This window comes from Eretmochelys imbricata, chromosome 3 (genome assembly GCF_965152235.1).
Source record: "Eretmochelys imbricata isolate rEreImb1 chromosome 3, rEreImb1.hap1, whole genome shotgun sequence".
NCBI classification, from domain to species: domain Eukaryota; kingdom Metazoa; phylum Chordata; order Testudines; family Cheloniidae; genus Eretmochelys; species Eretmochelys imbricata.
In genome coordinates this window covers 64,208,323-64,225,668 of record NC_135574.1, presented here as the reverse complement: position 1 = coordinate 64,225,668, position 17,346 = coordinate 64,208,323, and the positions used below count along the sequence as shown (strand labels likewise).

At 40.8% G+C, this 17,346-nt stretch overlaps 1 protein-coding gene across 1 annotated transcript in view; it reads left to right on the top strand.

Annotated features, from left to right (window-relative positions):
* The window catches only part of IBTK (inhibitor of Bruton tyrosine kinase), a 96,741-nt gene that overhangs the window by 63,433 nt on the left and 15,962 nt on the right, over nt 1–17,346 (top strand). Inside the window, exons 24-26 of the mRNA XM_077812747.1 lie at nt 4,026–4,118; nt 8,642–8,800; nt 14,600–14,752. Coding sequence (XP_077668873.1) covers nt 4,026–4,118; nt 8,642–8,800; nt 14,600–14,752 — 405 coding nt within the window. The remainder of the gene's footprint in view (nt 1–4,025; nt 4,119–8,641; nt 8,801–14,599; nt 14,753–17,346) is intronic.

The window sequence follows — 17,346 nt, the reverse complement described above, 5'->3', positions numbered from 1 at the left end:
GGTAACCATTCATTTTACAGTAGTGTTACTGCAGCAATTGGGGTTGTCACTGTAGTGTACCCTTTTTTTGAGAGGATGTTTGACAAACAATTTTGAACATTATTGCGTTTATAGGCAGTTTAAGGTCAAATTTGTTAGCTTCAGCCTCCTACATTAATAAAAATAGATTCCTAATGTAGTTCTTCTAGTATTTTATCTACATGGATCTCACTGTACGTGTGTGCGCCCTGTGTACATGAGCTTGGATTCTTTTGTTCAGCAGCATCTGTTGGGTTTCTGCCTGTGCCCCCCATCTCCCACTTCCGAGGAGGGCAGAAGGGGAAAAGCAGCTTCAGACACCACTTGTTTCCTTACCACACATGGCAGTGAGATGGTGTGTGGTATCTGACTGTAGCTTTCTTAGAATAGGTTTAGTGGTTTTTTCATTCCCAAAGATGGGACCGTTTGTTTTGAAGTCTCACCTTGGCACCAATGTGGTGGTCTGTTGGCTTAAGTCTCCAGGTTTTAAAATCTACCCTGCCTGTGAGGCAGCTATGCCTTTAAATGATGGACATACTAAATGCCTTTTTTGTCTAAGGGAAGGTCATAAATGTTTAATCTGTAGATATTTTTCTTGTGCAAAATGCCTGTGATGCCTGACTGAAATTATTTTTTATGGAGAACTCTGAGGAGTGATTCTGACTGAGGTCCTGCCTCGAAAGCAGTTGTTCTGAAGTCAATTTCAAATTAGTGCTCCAGCTACAAGAGATGCTATCTCAGGAGCTAAGGGTTCTTCTGGCACCAGGAGATCTTGTGTTTCAGTGAAGCGTTCTGGACCTTCACTGCAGTCCTTCTTCAGGTCAGTCAGTGACTTCTGCTGCCCAGGGTAAGAAGGTGTAGAGAACTTCAGCTGATGCTTGGCAACAGTCATTGTCCCTAATACTGGCCAAGAAGAGGCCATTCTTCTGACTTGTCCAAATCTGCTCCCGGTAAGCCTGACAAGCACTGGAAATCTTCAGTGACTTGACTTGCAGTCCTCTGCACAGGCCGGTCTCAATAACTGAAGATCCTATCTCAATACCAATGACATTTGGTATAGTCTGACTTAAAATCTTAAGTACTATGTTGTAGTAAAAATATTCCATCTGCTGATGGATAGTACTGTTTTGTATAGTACCATCTTCGTCAATACCTTATTCCTGTACATTCAGCTGAACGTGAGCTTCCAGGGCTACGCTGTGGCCAATAGGCCTAATGCATTTCTTGAATGCATAAATGGAGAATGTTTTATGTAGGAGTAGGGAGGTTATTTTACATCTATATTTGGCACTGGTGGGACTGCTGCAGGAATACCACATCCAGTTCTGGGGTCCACACTTCAAGAAGGATGTTAAGTTGGAGAGGGTTCAGAGAAGAGCCACGGGAATGATTAATTATAGTGATACAAGGAGCTCAGTCTGCTTAGCTTAACAAAGATAAGGTTAAAGGATAACTTGATCGGTCTGAAAGTACATGGCAAGAAATATTTGATGATGGGCTCTTCAGTTTAGCAGACAAAGGTATAACAAGATCCAGTGGCTAGAAGTTGAAGCTAGATAAATTCAGACTGGAAATAAGGCATATGTTTTTAACCGTGAGGGTAATTAGCTATTTGAACAAATTTACCAAGAGCTGTTGTGGACTCTCAATCACTAGCAACTTCTAAATCAGGATTGGATGTTTTATCTAAAAGATAAAAGGTTAACCCAAATGGGAATTTAATTCAGGGAATGACTATGGCCTGGGTTATGCAGGGCAGACTAGAAGATGATCACAATTGTCCCTTCTGGTCTTAGAATCTGTGAATACCTGCTATACATGAACTGTGCCCTTTGTCAAAGGTATAGATTTTCCTAAAATTGAAGGTCACAGGAAAAAAATAAATACCCTGCAGGTACTTCAGAGTCTGCTAGTGAACACACGCTCAGTCTTTGAGTGTGCGTGTGCCTCATTCATTATCCATAATTATAAATTATTAAGGTATAACTAACAAAGCTCTTAATCTTACCGTGTAGCAGTTCTTCATTTTTATACTTCAGTATCATAATTCAGTATGTGTATTATCATACACACATAGAAGTGTAGGGTTGTGGGTTTAAAAGTGCCATGACCTCAGTGTCAGTATTTTATCTTCTTTAAACATGGGTTTTCAGAGACTTTTTCACTCAAAGTCCAACCTTATGTTTGTGAATCATTAGATAAAGCTTCATTAGTAATTTTCCTTATGTTGTGTTTTGAGGGGTGTCTTAATTTTAGGCCTTAATAATCATTGTTTCCCAACAACATGCTCACTAGAACTGCTTACATTAGCAATGTATGTGTGGGACATAAAAGGATTTTACATTAAATAAAAGAGGGCATTGGCCTATCACTATCAAAATACTGAAAGCTTCATTCCTAACCATATACAAATACAAGATCAGATTTCAGATCCACAATTCCCAGGCAAGCATGGTCTCTTGCTGCAGGATTGCAATGAGATGCACTGCTTCATGTCTCTGTGTGGCAGCATTGTCTGATGGAAGCATAATGCTGAAGACAGCCTACTTCCTCATTCAGTGGCATAGACAGTATCCCTGTAATATTTTTTTGTTCTTAAGTTAGTTGATATAGACTCCCAACTGTAGCTGTATCTCAACATAGTTTTTCTCTGGGAATTACCTTGGGTTTTAAAAATTATTAAATTTTGTACATAAACTCTAAATGAGAAACTGGAAGAATTCTACCAAGTGATACTACATATCTTCAAGTCACTTAAAAATATCAAGCTTAAATCACTTTTTAAATTTTTTACCTTTTAAGGGCAGAGTCACTGAGACACCGAAGCAGCCTACACAAGCTATTAATCTGGATTAAGCTGCCTTGCATTGCCAGAGGAGCACAAAGCAGCAAATTAAGGGTCACACTGACTTGCAGTTGGTTTGGAGTCTTGTATTAGACTATGCTGTCTGAAGGGAGGACAAGGAGAACTCTGTTCAAGGGTCCCGATGTTTCTCTGTGATTTTAAATGCTTCCTGCATGCGCCTGCCTCATTTCCCCCGACAGTGATGTCAAAGCACAGTGGAACCAAGACAGCAGTGCCGTGGGGAGCCTTTCAAGCAGTAATGCCCTAGGTTATCCTGTGGCTTTGGAACTTTTAAGGAGCTGTGACAATTGGGCCAAGTAATCCTACCAATGAAAACTCTTCACCCAGGTGTCCAATTTCTTTCATACCACCAATTCATTAAAACAGCTAGCATTGATACATACAAATCAGCTGTAAAGGGATGCTGGTGGCTGAATTAGCCCATCACAGTGGTCCCACTTAAGAGTTACTTAAGAGTTGTAGCCTATATAATTGTAGCAGTTAAATTAGCTATGGTATGAAAGTTGAATTTGTTCAAATGTAGCATATAACAAGGTTTCAGTTTTAACTATAAGGAAAGTTTGAAGTGTCTGCGTTGTTTTAATAAGATCATTTGGAGAAACATGATATTAATTTTCTCTTATAAATTTAAGGATTTACTTGTAAATTCTTAGAAAATTCACACTGTACTCAGAGTAAGTGCTGTAATTTGGGAAGGGGGAGGGATAACAAATATTTTCCATACAAAACAATAAGGTTTAATCGCTTCTTTAAGTGCAAAGTGGAATTCTGCCTTAACTGTGGAGTTGTGACCAGTGTCTCCATAATATTTAAGTTACTAGCCAACTACTGAACAAGTTTCCTAGTTTTAAATATCTTATTTACAATGGCTTTTAAAAAGTAAATCACACTTTGCCTCTTGTTTCACATTGTAATGAATCTTGGAAGTATTTTTGTGTATTCTGTATATACACATATAGAAAAAGTTTTTTTTTGTCAGAAACATTCTATTTGAGGTTTGCCATAATTGAGGAAATAGACATACGATGGTACCCGGATGTATAATTTAAGTATGACGTAGAAGATTTCAGTGAAGTTTGGAAACTGTGGAATGTAAGTAAAAATGAATGCCTTGAAAGGTAATTTTTTATTTTTCATTCAGCCCTGCCAGCCCTCCTGCTGTGGATCTAAGAACCATCATGGAACTTGAAGAAAATATGCAGAAGTGTGGAACTATGCCAAAGACAAATGCAGGGTTGGTAAAAAACCAATATCTATAAAAAAGGAGAGATGTTGAAGAATAGGCCATTATGGATTTACTTAGCGGTTCAGATGGTTTGAGATTTAAAAGAAGAAGAAAAAAATCTTCTTGTCCTTTTTTGTGTTTGCACAGCTTTGTTTATTCATTTTGTTATGGATTTCTGTGCATGCATTTAAAATGAACATCTCTGTCTGCAATGGCCTGATTTATCTAGTTAGTGCAGAACCTTTTGTTGGACTCTGGAGCCATAAATGGAAAGATTAATAAAATAACAGATCATATGTGGGATCAGTGGCCTAGCTGGCCAACCTTTCTGCTCTCTGTCCATCCCCACTAAAAAATAATCTAAATTTCCATCTGGTTGCTCTCCAGGTATCATTTGTTTCATACCACCTCCTCCAGCCTCCCCAGTTGCATGGTATTTTCCCAAAGAGTACCACTGGTGTGGATGGGGGAGAAGATTTCAGTGCAGATTGGACATTTTGCAGGATTTTTTTCCCCACATACTAGCCTGAATGACACCCATCTGTGGATTTTAGGGAGCTAACACAAGATAGAATGAAATAAGAAGACCATTTTGGAAACAAAACTCATGGTAAAGCAAGACATCAGACCAGAAACACTCAGCAAAACTGCACCTACAAAACCAAAAATTTAGTGTTTTTTTGAAGAGTCATCGGCCACATGTGGCAGTGCTCAATGATTCTGCCTTCATCAGAGAAAGGGGAACATCCTGGGCAGCCTCCACCATCTCGCTATGAGGATCAATGTGACAGTGTAATGTCTGGAGGAAGTTCTCATTCCTTGTATGCCCAAGCAAGCAACTGACTTCCCTTCCACCCTAAAAACACGAAAACCACCCAACATATAGACTTCTAGTGTTTCAAGTGGCCTCTACATATTCCATTTTGTGCTATGCTATTGGCACTTTTGGTGCCAAGATGTAGAATCTTGTGAAGAGCAGTGTCCCTTGGGATGCATCCCACTTTCCCATCATGGAGGACTCTGAAAGTACAAAAAGGGAGAGAGTCCCAATTACCCTTCAGTTTCTTAACGGCTGAAGAGTTTAGGATTGCCGTGTCCTCACTGGAGATATATAGATACATAAAATAACCCTGAAATGGCAGAGTTGCCATTTCAGGGTTATTTTTTGGTTAAATTATGAGTCAGCTGTCCTCTTTTCTTTTTGAAAAAAAAAAAAAAAAAGGTGCCTGGTATCTGGACCCACACAAAGTGAGAGAGCTGCCTCCGACATCTCTGCTGATGAGGGGAGGCTCCATAGGCCCAGTTAACTAAGTTTGGCATTAAGTCCAGCATTGAGTTAAGAGAACTGCTCACTTAAGTGGCTCTTTATCTGCCTTGAAGCAATGTCCAAGTCCCTAGATGACTCAGCTCAGTGATTTTCTAGCGTACTCAATGAGAAACAGAAGTCCCTAAATTAGTCTGGTTCAGCCTAATTTGGTGCTGAAGATTTTGCAGTTTACTCTAAACCACATGCTAGAAGTATTCTGGTGCCAGCATTGGCAGTGTTAGGTCCTCAGATCCATCCATGTCAAAAGTCCGGTGCTGATAATCCCGCACCTTTGAGTACTAGTGAACTACTAGTTTTGAAGTTTTGCCTAATACCAAGAGCACTAATGTCCTTAGTTTCACCAGTTACTTTGGTGAACGGTTAGTTGAAGTGGCTCTCTACCCAGCTCTAGTGAAAATAGGATCCCCTAATCCATCTGAGTTAATGTAGCTTGTTGTCAACGGTACTAGATATTTGGCAGTCTGTTTCGCTATCACCTGTCAATGCTGGATCATTGGATCTGCATGCTTCTCCTATTTATGCATGATCAACTGCACATTGACAGGAGCCTCTCAATTTCCAGAGCAGCTTGTGTGTGTTTGGAGATTGTGGGGAGTGGACGCAACTCCTGACACCTTTGCAATGGAAGTCTCCGTTCCAGTCATATTGGGCTTCCTGGTGCTGCATCTTTGGCCCTTCAGCCTCAAACCTATTCTGCTATAGTGCTAGAAAGACCTCTGTGGGCCTTCATCCTTTCTTGAACTTGGTCATCTGTACTAGATACCTCAAAAGGGTTCTCATATTTTTTTTTCGTAAACTTACCTGAATGTGCACTCAGGTAGTCACAATGGCCAATGGAAAAATACTTAACGTGAAAGTTTCAGATTATCAACTGAGGATATATCCCAGCGAGTTTTCTTAATTCAGTGAACACCTATTGTCTCCAATTCTGCCTCAGGGTCAAACAAAACCCACTGTCATTGACCATACTCCTCTTTCTTACTGGAATCTGGAATTCTTCTGCCTTCCCTCTGATTCCATTGGTTGAGGAGATCTGTCTGGGGATCAGTCACAATGGATCCAAAAAGTTGTCAGTTGCCTTAATTGGTCTTGGCTCTTTCATCTTTGGACATCTTAGTTTTTTAGTACCACAAATCCTGTTTTCCATTCTCCTTGTTCTTTGTCTTAGAGCTGGGGTGAAAGTATCCATTTGAGCCTGAATCTTCTCAGGTTGACAGCCTGACTTCTGAATTACTGAGTTGCTTTATGGGGAGGTTTATTCTGAAGTCTAGTAGATCCTGTTGAAAAACCAAGCAGACAAAAACTTGCTGCAGTAAATATCGAAGTTTTCCCATTGCAGTAGCTGAAGAGAATGAATCTGAGATGCTCTTCTCTTACTTTTGATATATTACAGTTCAAACATTTGAAGAACTGTTTTGAGTTCTACCAGACTGAATTGGTTGTAATGTCAGCAACTACTGTCACATGCATGGGGGAATGGTACAGTCCTCTAGTTTTATGGAAGACTTACTCCATGTACTAGTAATGCTACCTGGAAGTTGTGATATCTGAGAGCAAATTTGACTTCCCTTTTCAGCAATTCTGCAGTGGATGGATTTATTTGAGCTGTCCTTGGGTTATTCCCTCTGGTGCATGACTCTCCTTTGCCATGAGATTGAAATCTTTCGTTCACAAAACTCTTAGGATCTTTGCTCTGATTCACATGTGTATGTCATCTATGCCATGTAAAAGGGCATTCCTCATAGCTTTAAATATGGACAGGCTGTTGGTGAGTTGCAGTCCAGAAAGCTGAGTCTGCATAAGCTCAGTTGGAAAAAGTGCATATCTTCACCACAATTTCCAGTTTAAAAAATGTCATCCCTGGTTTAATCTTTCAGGCCCCTAGTCTGACTGTAGTCTGACAAGTATCTTTCTCATGCCTTTTATGATTTGGTAGGTATTTGGTCACCTGAGAAATCAAGGTGTACTTAACTAAATGAGTGGTAAAGCATCAGATGAATTCTGATTGTTTTCATCATCTTTTTCCAAAGATGCTACTTGGGCACCTATATGTGCTTTAAGCAATCTGTCTCTGTCTCAATCTCAATTCAGGAGAGGAAATTTCAGTCACTAACACTCTTGACCTGTTATTTAGAGCATGTACATTGGTCAAACCGGACACTCTCTATGCAAAAGAATAAATGGACACAAATCTGACATCAGGAATCATAGCATTCAAAAACCGGTAGGAGAACACTTCAACCTCTCTGGCCACTAAGTAACAGACTTAAAGGTGGCAATTTTGCAACAGAAAAGCTTCAAAAACAGATTCCAATGAGAAACTGCTGAGTTTGAATTAATATGCAAAGTAGATACCATTAACTTGGGTTTGAATAGAGACTGGGAGTGACTGGGTCATTACACATATTGAATCTATTTCCCCATGTCAGGTATCCTCACACCTTCTTGTCAACTGTCTAAATGGACCATCTTGATTATCACTACAAAAGTTTTTTTTCTCCTGCTGATAATAGCTCATCTTAATTAATTAGCCTCTTACTCCACCTTTTTATGTTCTCTGTGTGTGTGTATATATATATATGTATGTAATTTTCGTACTATATGTTCCATTCTATGCATCCACTGAAGTGGGCTGTAGCCCACGAAAGCTTATGGTCAAATACATTTGTTAGTCTCTAAGGTGCCACAAGTACTCCTGTTCTTTTTGATGTTCATTTTGTTAGTTCTGCAAACAGCGTTCACCTACACTCTCAGCCCACCTTCCATAGAATTGTACTGCTTTCGAGTCTTCCTCAAGTGGGACTATAGAGCCTGCTCGAGGGAGGGAGAGAAATTACTACCAGCAGCTGTTGCTCTTAGTATTGCCACTGCATATTGACACTTGCTGCTTCCCTTCCCCTCTTCTTTGGAGTCTTGGGAAAGAATTTCCTGAACTAGGGAAGGAACTGAAGGATGTCTGGGCCAGTCCTTACTTTTTATGCTCTAGGGATCCTTGAAAGGGGCAGGGAGGGAAGGGAGAGTATCCTCAAAGGGCACTGCTCTTCAGAAGATTCTGCAACTCGACGCTAGAGGCACTAGTGCTTCAAGTGTGAATATGTAGATGATACACTCGAATAACGGGTGCTGGTAGATAACCTGTCTTTTGAGGTTAGTATTTTAAATTATCGGTTGTTTTCTCTTTTCCAATTGTCATTTTAATTCATAGTAAACCTGCTTCTCATGGAATCAGGCTTTCTCAGAAGCAAAGAAAAATGATTGCCATGGCAGCTAAGGATAACAGCTCAGTTACAAACAGCCTGGAAACTACTTCCATTACAGCCACGCCACCCACACCTACGAAAGTTACAAAACCAGGGAGCGCATGGTATGTCATCTTACTTAACTCAGTTTATTTATCTTTGTGTTGATGGTTCCTTTGGGGCAGTATTTTTTTTTTTTTTTAGATGACACAACTTCTATTTAGTTACAAGAAAACAGTGGTGTTTCTACTTTTGTACATTTAGCTTAAAAATTTTAAACAGGAATTGTGGTTGGTGATGGTGATTGTGGCTCAATGTTCTGTGACAAAGTTCCTGCTCTGCCTTGGTGGGGCTTGCGCTTACTGGTGGATTTGCTCGCCTTGGAGCTTCATGGCAGCCCGCAGCTTGGCCGTTTTTCTGAACCCACAGTCCAGGTCGACTCCTCCTGTGTCTGACCAGGAGTTGGGAGGATTTGGGGGGAACCCGGGTCCACCCTCTACTCCGGGTTCCAGCCCAGGGCCCTGCGGAATGCAGCTGTCTAGAGTGCCTCCTGGAACAGCTGTACGACAGCTACAACTCCCTGGGCTACTTCCCCATGGCCTCCTCCCAACACCTTCTTTATCCTCACCAGAGGACCTTCCTCCTGGTGTCTGATAATGCTTGTACACCTCAGTCCTCCAGCTCAGTGTCTTGTCTTCTGACAGTGGCCAATGCCCAGTGCCCCAGAGGGAATGAACAGAATAGCTAATCATCAAGTGGGATGGGTTTTACCTAGGGAGGTGGTGGAATCTCCATCCTTAAAGGTTTTTAAGGTCCGGCTTAACAAAGCCCTGGCTGGGATGATTTAGTTGGTGTTGGCCCTGCTTTGAGCAGGGGATTGGACTAGATGACCTCCTGAGGTTTCTTCCAACCCTAATATTCTGTGATTCTATGATTCTAAGAAGTGATCCATCCATGAACTTACCTAGTTTTTGTTTTTGAACCCTGTTATAGTCTTGGCCTTCACAACATCCTCTGGCAAGGAGCTCCTCTGGTTGACTGTTGCCTATTCATTTCATTTGGTGACCCCCTAATTCTTGTGTTATGAGGAGTAAATAACACTTCCTTACTTATTTTATCTACACCAGTTATGATTTTATAGACCTCCATCATATCCCCCCTTAGTCATCTCTTTTCCAAGGAGCACTATAGCAATTTAATATCATAGTCATTAGTTACTTGAAAAAAGGTTGTAATTATAGTACAGTAACTTCTCACTTCAAGTCATCCTGGTTAACATTGTTTCCTTATTAAGTTGCTGATCAATTAGGGAACATGCTCGTTTAAAGTTGCACAATACTCCCTTATAACATCGTCATTTGGCAGCCGCCTGCTTTGTCCACTGCTTGCAGGAAGAGCAGCCCGTTGTAGCTAGCTGATGAAGGCTTGGAACCAGGGTGGACCGGCAGCCCCCCATTAGCTCCCCACTCACCTAAGTTCCCTGTGCGGCAGCTGCCCAGCAGGCTATCGATTGCCTGCAGTTCAACTGTCCCTCCCGCCACTGCCGTGTGCTGCTCCTGCCCTCTGCCTTGGAGCTGTTCCCCGAGCCTACTGCTTGCTGTGCAGGGTGGGGGGAGAGGGCAAGAGGGGGGTAATGTCAGGGTGTCCCCCTCTCTCCTGCTCTTGCACCCGCCTACCCCATCTTCCGTAGAGCAGGGGACTCACACGACGGCTCAGGACGGGGGGAGCTTCCTGGCAGCTGCCGTCTCAGCTTGCTGATCTTCTTAGAGTGGGGTCAGCGTACTTAAAGGAGCAATGCGGATCTCTCTCTCACACACATGGTGTGTGTCTCTGTCTGCCATGCCGTCTCCCCTCCCTCCATTCATGCTTCCTTGTAGAGTGTGAGGCTACACTAACGAGTTAACCCTTGAGGGTTCAGTCAATTACTAGTTCATCACTTAGCCGTAAGGCATTCCTTGGGAAATATCCCACCCTCTGACTTTACCACCTCAACCAGGCTTCACAATCATCGTCACTGTGTACCAGTATTAAATTGTTTGTTTAAAACTTATATGTGTGTGTGTATATATATATAAAAAAATATAAAATAGTCTTTTGTCTGGTGAAAAAAATTTCCCTGGAACCTAACCCCCCCCCATTTACATTAATTCTTATGGGAAAATTGGATTTGTTTAACATCTTTTCACTTAAGTTGCATTTTTCAGGAACATAACTACAACGTTAAGCGTGGAGTTACTGTATAACCTATGCACAGTATTTTAACTAATGTCAATTGAATGGAAAGTCTGAAGAATTTGTGGTGTTCCATTATTAATAATCATTCTGGACAAAGAAAATACTTGACACGTTACATTTCTTAATATTAATTTGAAAATCTGTCTTATCACAAAAAATTACTGTTTATTTGCATTTTATCAAATAATTCTGGATTCAGAGTAAGTGCTGTAATTTTGGGGCAGATGCAGTTTATCTTTCGTACATACGTTAGTGAGCTTTAGCTCTGCTTTAAGATGGTACATGATGTACATTATGTCAAGCTGAGAGGTTTTTTTCAAAACTTACTTTCCTCAGTGGTCCAACAAAGGATGAATTAAGCTTTGTAGGGTGTTTGAAGGCATCTGTTCATCCAACTTTTCCCAGAAATTGGTTTTAGTGGCTGAAGTTTAATTTATTGGCTAGCGGGAGCTGACTTTTAGTCAATTCTTTTGGTTAATTGGTGTCTTTTTATATTAAATGTATAAGCACCCAGAGATTGTTGGGCACATTTTTACTAAATCAGTCTTTTGAAATATTTTATATAGTGTGTGATGCAGGCCCAGGTATCTTAAGTGAAAAGGCCAGTGCATCTTCCACTGAAGGATAACTTTCTGGTTTAATTTTCATGTGGCCACATATGCCTATAAATGTTCATCTACAATATTCCTCTGTCTGTGCCTACTTAGATGGAAAATCTTGATTAAACCAAGAGTTAAAGCAGAGAATCAGTGAGAAATCTATAAATGTTTCAAATAGCCTAGCTGTTGGAAAGGGGAATTAACTTTGTTAGATAAAGTTTAAACTTCAACAGGCAAACTGTATATTATTATTGGTTGCTTGTGCTAGTTCTTTAAAAAAAAAAAAAAAGTTGTATTAACAATTATCATCCACGTCATCTTTTTTTCTGTAAAAGTATAGAACAGTAAGCTTGGGTGCATCACTTACCCATGTGGAATGTGGATCTTTTTATCCAAAATGTAGAGTACATCTGATGACAAACTCTGCTTTCCATGCATGCAGTATATTGAAAGCTTATAGAGCTTTTGTGTTCCAATGAAAGGAGATACTTGTCTTGGAAATTCAGCAGCTTTACTGGCAAGAACATTTGCCAGAAGGGTGTGGGACCTTCTGGCACTTTCTTTGGTTGATTAAAAGACACCATATAACTTTTACCGTTCTTTTCTTTTATGCCAAAAGAAACTTCCAATTTCACAGGTTGGGGGATTGAAGCTAAAATCAAGTGCTTTGAAGACTGGTAGAGAATAATAAACTTTGTCAGGAGTACTTTTATTTTGAAACACTCCCATGTCCCACAAGAAATTAAACAAAATATTAGCCTTATTTGGATTTTATATATAATGTATGGTTCAGATACATATGTTACGTGTGTGTGTGTAGTGTATATATTATTTGGATGTTATATATATGGTTCAGATACATATGTATATATGGTTCAGATACCTAGAGTCTATCTGGAATGGAGGCTTACAACAATTAAAACTCAATATTTTAGTTGCAAAAAATATGTTTTGTGCATCATAATATATTTTAATACTTTTGAAGTCCATACTGGTGCTCCATCTGTCAAAAGTGCCTTCAATAACACACCAGAATGTCAATAGCTCTTCTATAAAGAAACTTCACACTTGTTTGTTTTGTACAGCCAAAATTCCAGGAATAAGATTTTTTTAAGTTTCTTCAATACAATTAAAACATCTTTTCTCTTAAAGACAGTCTGGTCAAATTAAATTAGTGTGTTACAAATTAGGTGGAAAGTGCAGTGCACAAAGCAAGATGAGTTTAGTGAAGATACTGCATTTAAGCCATTAGTTGTTTGTTGGCTAGGCTGTAACGCTTTCATAAGCTTCATTTTGTTTTTACCGAAAATGACAAAAAATAGTAATGCCGGTTCGCTGCTTTGCCCAGTTGCCATTGGATGTAGCTGTGGCAAGGAGGCGACATGGAGCTAGTTAGTTAGGTTTTCTAATTCTCTAGCGGGTTTTGCACTGGTCCCAGAAGAGGCTCCTGTAACCTCTGCCAGCTAATAATGGACCACAAGGGACTGTCTGGGGATAGCCAGCATGTTCTAGTCATATCTTTCTAACTCTCATATGCCAAGACTGTAGTGGGAGTGGAGTAGGTGCACGCTGACTCTTCACATGCTACGTCAGGGGAATTCCAAGCTGGTGACTTGCTTTGCTCCCTTTGCACTGCTTGAATCATGCAAAGGAAGAAGAGTGCATTAGAGCATTTGTGAGTAATAGCTTAAATCACTTGCAGAGAAAAACTGAATTTGGCTGAATTTTGGCTGAATCCTGAGGTTAAGTGTACATCCGGTTGATGAGGTAGTATTAAACTGTTCAGTTCCTGATATGTTTGAGATTTCCCTGAACAGTGCTTGCTGTTTGGTTTTCTAGATGTTTAATTTTTCTTGCTTTGGTCATGATACAGGTTTATATTTCACCCAACATTGCCTTGGTGTAGATAGTATTCTGCATTAAAGAAATAATCTTTTTAAAAAGTAAAAAAAAATCTGGCTTTTTTTAAAATGAAATTCACATGCTTAACACGACTACCATGAGTAGTCCCATTTAAAATGAATGGGACTACTCATGATAGAGTTAAGCATGTGTTTAAGTGCATGCAGGATTGATGCCTGAGATCCTGACAGGAGGGAATCATACAGTAAAGTTGTGATAACTCTCTTTTCTCCTGTAAATAGAAATAGCTTTTGAGTAGAATGTTAGTCATTCTCCTCCCTTCCCTTAACTCAGGGATAGTCAGTAAGTGGACCACGGGCCAAATCTGGACCGCCAGACACTTTTGAACACACCCTGAAATCTTTTTATTTACTTCTTCTTATTATTATTATTTATTTTTCTCTGGAGTCTGGACCTTGACTATATCTTAGACCAAGAAATTTGGACTTCAACAAAAAATAAACTACCTCTGCCTAAACTTATCTAGAAGGTTGATTCTTTATCCTGCATTAGTTCTGGAGATCAGTAATAAAGGGGCAATGGACACATTGGGGTGAGCAGGGGGAAAATGCATGGACCTGGGTATTCATGGTAGGAATTTACTTTCCTCATCTCAGTTACTTTCCCATACTACACATCTATACTTTTCCTTAACAAAATATTTATTTTAGGGGAGTACCCAGCATAGCATATATAATGTAATGTAATAGAGTAAGGATTCTACTGAAACTTGTGGACCAGGGTTTGCCCATATTTGATATTGGGGTTTTACAAAACGAAGCCTTCTATCTTCAAAGGAGTCTGCCGTCTGTGATCTAGTAAAATTGACACTACAAGCATATAGCTACACTTGACATTTTAGTCTCGTTTTAACAACGGTTAACAATCATGTTAGTGAACACGTTAATTATTTCTATTATAGACAGAACACAAATGTTTGTTGGTTGTATTTAACCGTAGATTTTAGCAATTAAAAATTATTAAATATTGTAATGTGTAGGTATACCCCTAAGTGAATTCCTTGAGCCATATTCACAGCAAAATTCCTGACAGATATGTTAATGAGCAAAATTATATTTGGTGACATGAAAACATGTAGATCTCTAGCCCATATTTAATACAACTCACAAATATAGTCTTGAGAAATGTAAGTCTAAAATGTTGAGCTTTTTGTTGTTGTTTTTAAAGGGCATCTTCATTACATTCAGCTTTGCCAAAGTCATTCCGTGATCTTGTACTGGAAGAAGAAAAATCTGTCAGTGCAGGTCATTCTCCGGGCATCATTGTCAAAAAAGTTTCTTTTAAAGAAATTGAGGATCCACAAGCTCAAAAGGCCGTAAGGTAAGTGATATTTCTGTTGCAAAACTTCTCTCCCCAGTGATTACTCATGGGCTAATGCCCTCACCTGTGGAATATGGAGGCAGTCCAGTGGTGGTGCTGAAGGCTCCAGGACTAGGCTCCACTCTTCAGCTCAGGCCACCAGATTTTCTGCTTCCTGCTGTGGAACAAATTGGCAGTTTAGTGTCTCCTGACCATTTTCTTTTTAAAACCTTTGTTTTTATTCATTTTCATGCAGCTGCAACTTTATAATCCTCCTCCTCCTCCCATTCCCTGGTAAATAGCAGCATGGTGGCTTCAACCACATGGATCTGCCACTGCGGCTCCTTCCTGCCAAACTCCTGTGCACCCACTCAGGCCTTACATGAACTGTGGTGCAGACACCCAACTTGTGAAGCAGCACTTCAAAGCTCTGCAGAGTGTGAATTATGCCTCGCATGTTGTCAGTCACCCGACCCTTGCACTGCCAGGGTATGGGGCTCAGAGTCAGACCGGCATGTTAGGTCCCCATTCTGCCCCAGGAAACGACGACTCTAATGCAGAAAAGACCAATCCAGCGCTAATGAACTTTCAGTGAGAGAATCGAGCCTGCTCAAGGGGTAAGTCCCACAACAGACCTGAGCTGGAGGGAGAAAAACCCCTGAAAGGATTGAAAGCTGTCCTCTTCTCCCTGTCCCCAGAAACTAAAGGGCCCTCAGCTCACAGGGGAGAGAAGGGCTCTAACATAGCTTCCCTTCTTCCCACTGGGAGTCAAGGAATTCTCATGATACTCAGGGAGAAGTCCTGCAAACGACTGAGAGTCCCTAAAAGGCAAAAGGAAATGTGTCGTCCTTGCGGTAGTACAGGTGAGTCGCATGATACACGCATTTAATTTACGTGAATACAACTGTCGCGCTCGACAAAAAAAAAAAGATACCTGTAAATAGTGCAGGCAATTCCGCCCACCATTCCACTCAATGAGCGTAAGATGGGAGACATGAATCTGCTGTTCCCTCAATCGGTCTCAGTTCCCGCATGCCTCTCATAGTGTGAGCATCTTGCCGCGCTGAGTGTGATTCTAGTGTTTAAAGATATGTATTTTTCATACAATGTGGCCCCTAAACGCAAGCCAACTACTTCATCTGGTGCTCAACCAAAGAAACAGCGATCTGTTTGAACGCTGGAGGAAAAAGTGGCTGTGTTGGACTTATTGAGAGATGGTACGTTGGTCTCCAACATGGCGTGTAAATATGGCCGCAACGAATTTAGCATCTGTGCCATCAAGATTTGAGAGAGAGAAATTCATCAAGTTATGGCATCAAGTGCTCCAGTAACTTCTAAGGTGACGAGCAAGGTGCGTTATAAGACTTTAGTGAAGACTGAAAAGGCATTAAACTTATGGCTGGAAGACATGAACCGTAAACATGTGCCTATCGATGGCAGCATGTTGCGAGAAAAGGCTCTTAGCCTCTACGCGCTGTTCAAACCTACCACTGAAGAGGGACAGCCTTCCGATGAGAAGGAATTCAAAACCAGCCAAGGTTGGCTTAACAGTTTTAGGAACCATTTCAACCTCAAAAATGTCCAGACTACTGGTGAAGCTGCATCTGCCAATGAAGGGGCAGCAAAAGCCTACCCTGAACAATAAAAGAAAATCATAGACGAAAAGGGTTATCTTCTGGAACAAGTTTTTAATGCTGACAAGACTGGGCTCTTCTGGAGAAAAAGGCCCAACCACACTTACATTTCGAAATCAGAAAGACAAGCCCCTGGCTTTAAAGCAGCTAAAGACCATGTGACTGTGTTGTTTTGTGGCAGTGCAGCTAGGCATTTAATAAAGCCGGGCTTGCTCTACAGGGCTGCAAATCCCTGTGCCCTAAAAGGCCAGAACAAAAATCTCTTGCCTGTGTTCAAGGCAATCAAATAAAAAGGCTTGGGTGACGACAGCATTATTTCTGGATTGGTTCCACAAGTGTTTCATTCCGGAGGTCAAGCGGTACCTCGAAGAGAAAGGACTTGACTTTAAAGTGTTGCTGATCATAGACTATGCTCCTGGCCACCCTGAGGCACTCCGGTTTGCGCATAATGACGTTGAAATCATCTTTCTCCCCCACAATACCACCTCCAACCTCTCGACTAAGGCGTGATTCGCTGTTTCAAGGCCACGTACACAATTCTTACATTCTCACGGATACGTAGCGCTATGGATGCTGATCCGAAACTTAATGTGATGGAGTATTGGAATTCCTTCAACATTGCTGATTGCATCCATTGCCCGTTTAATATAAGTAATGCAATCAAGCCTGAAACAGTCAACGCACGTTGGTGAAACCTAATGGAAAGGGTGTGTGAACGATTTTAAGGGTTTCCTGACAATTGACAAAGAAGTGAAAGGCATTGTTCAGGTGGCCAGACAAATGGGTGGTGATGGCTTCGTCGACATCGTTGAGGAAGAAATTGAAGAGTTAATTGAGAGCCATAGAGAAACATTGACTGACAAGAGTATGGGTAAATAAGAAATCCCTTCCCTTCCCTTCACAATGATCCTGATTTATTAATTAAATCCCCGAGTGGTACTAGGCTGCTCCTATGGTACTTACTATGGTACTGCAGGCAGG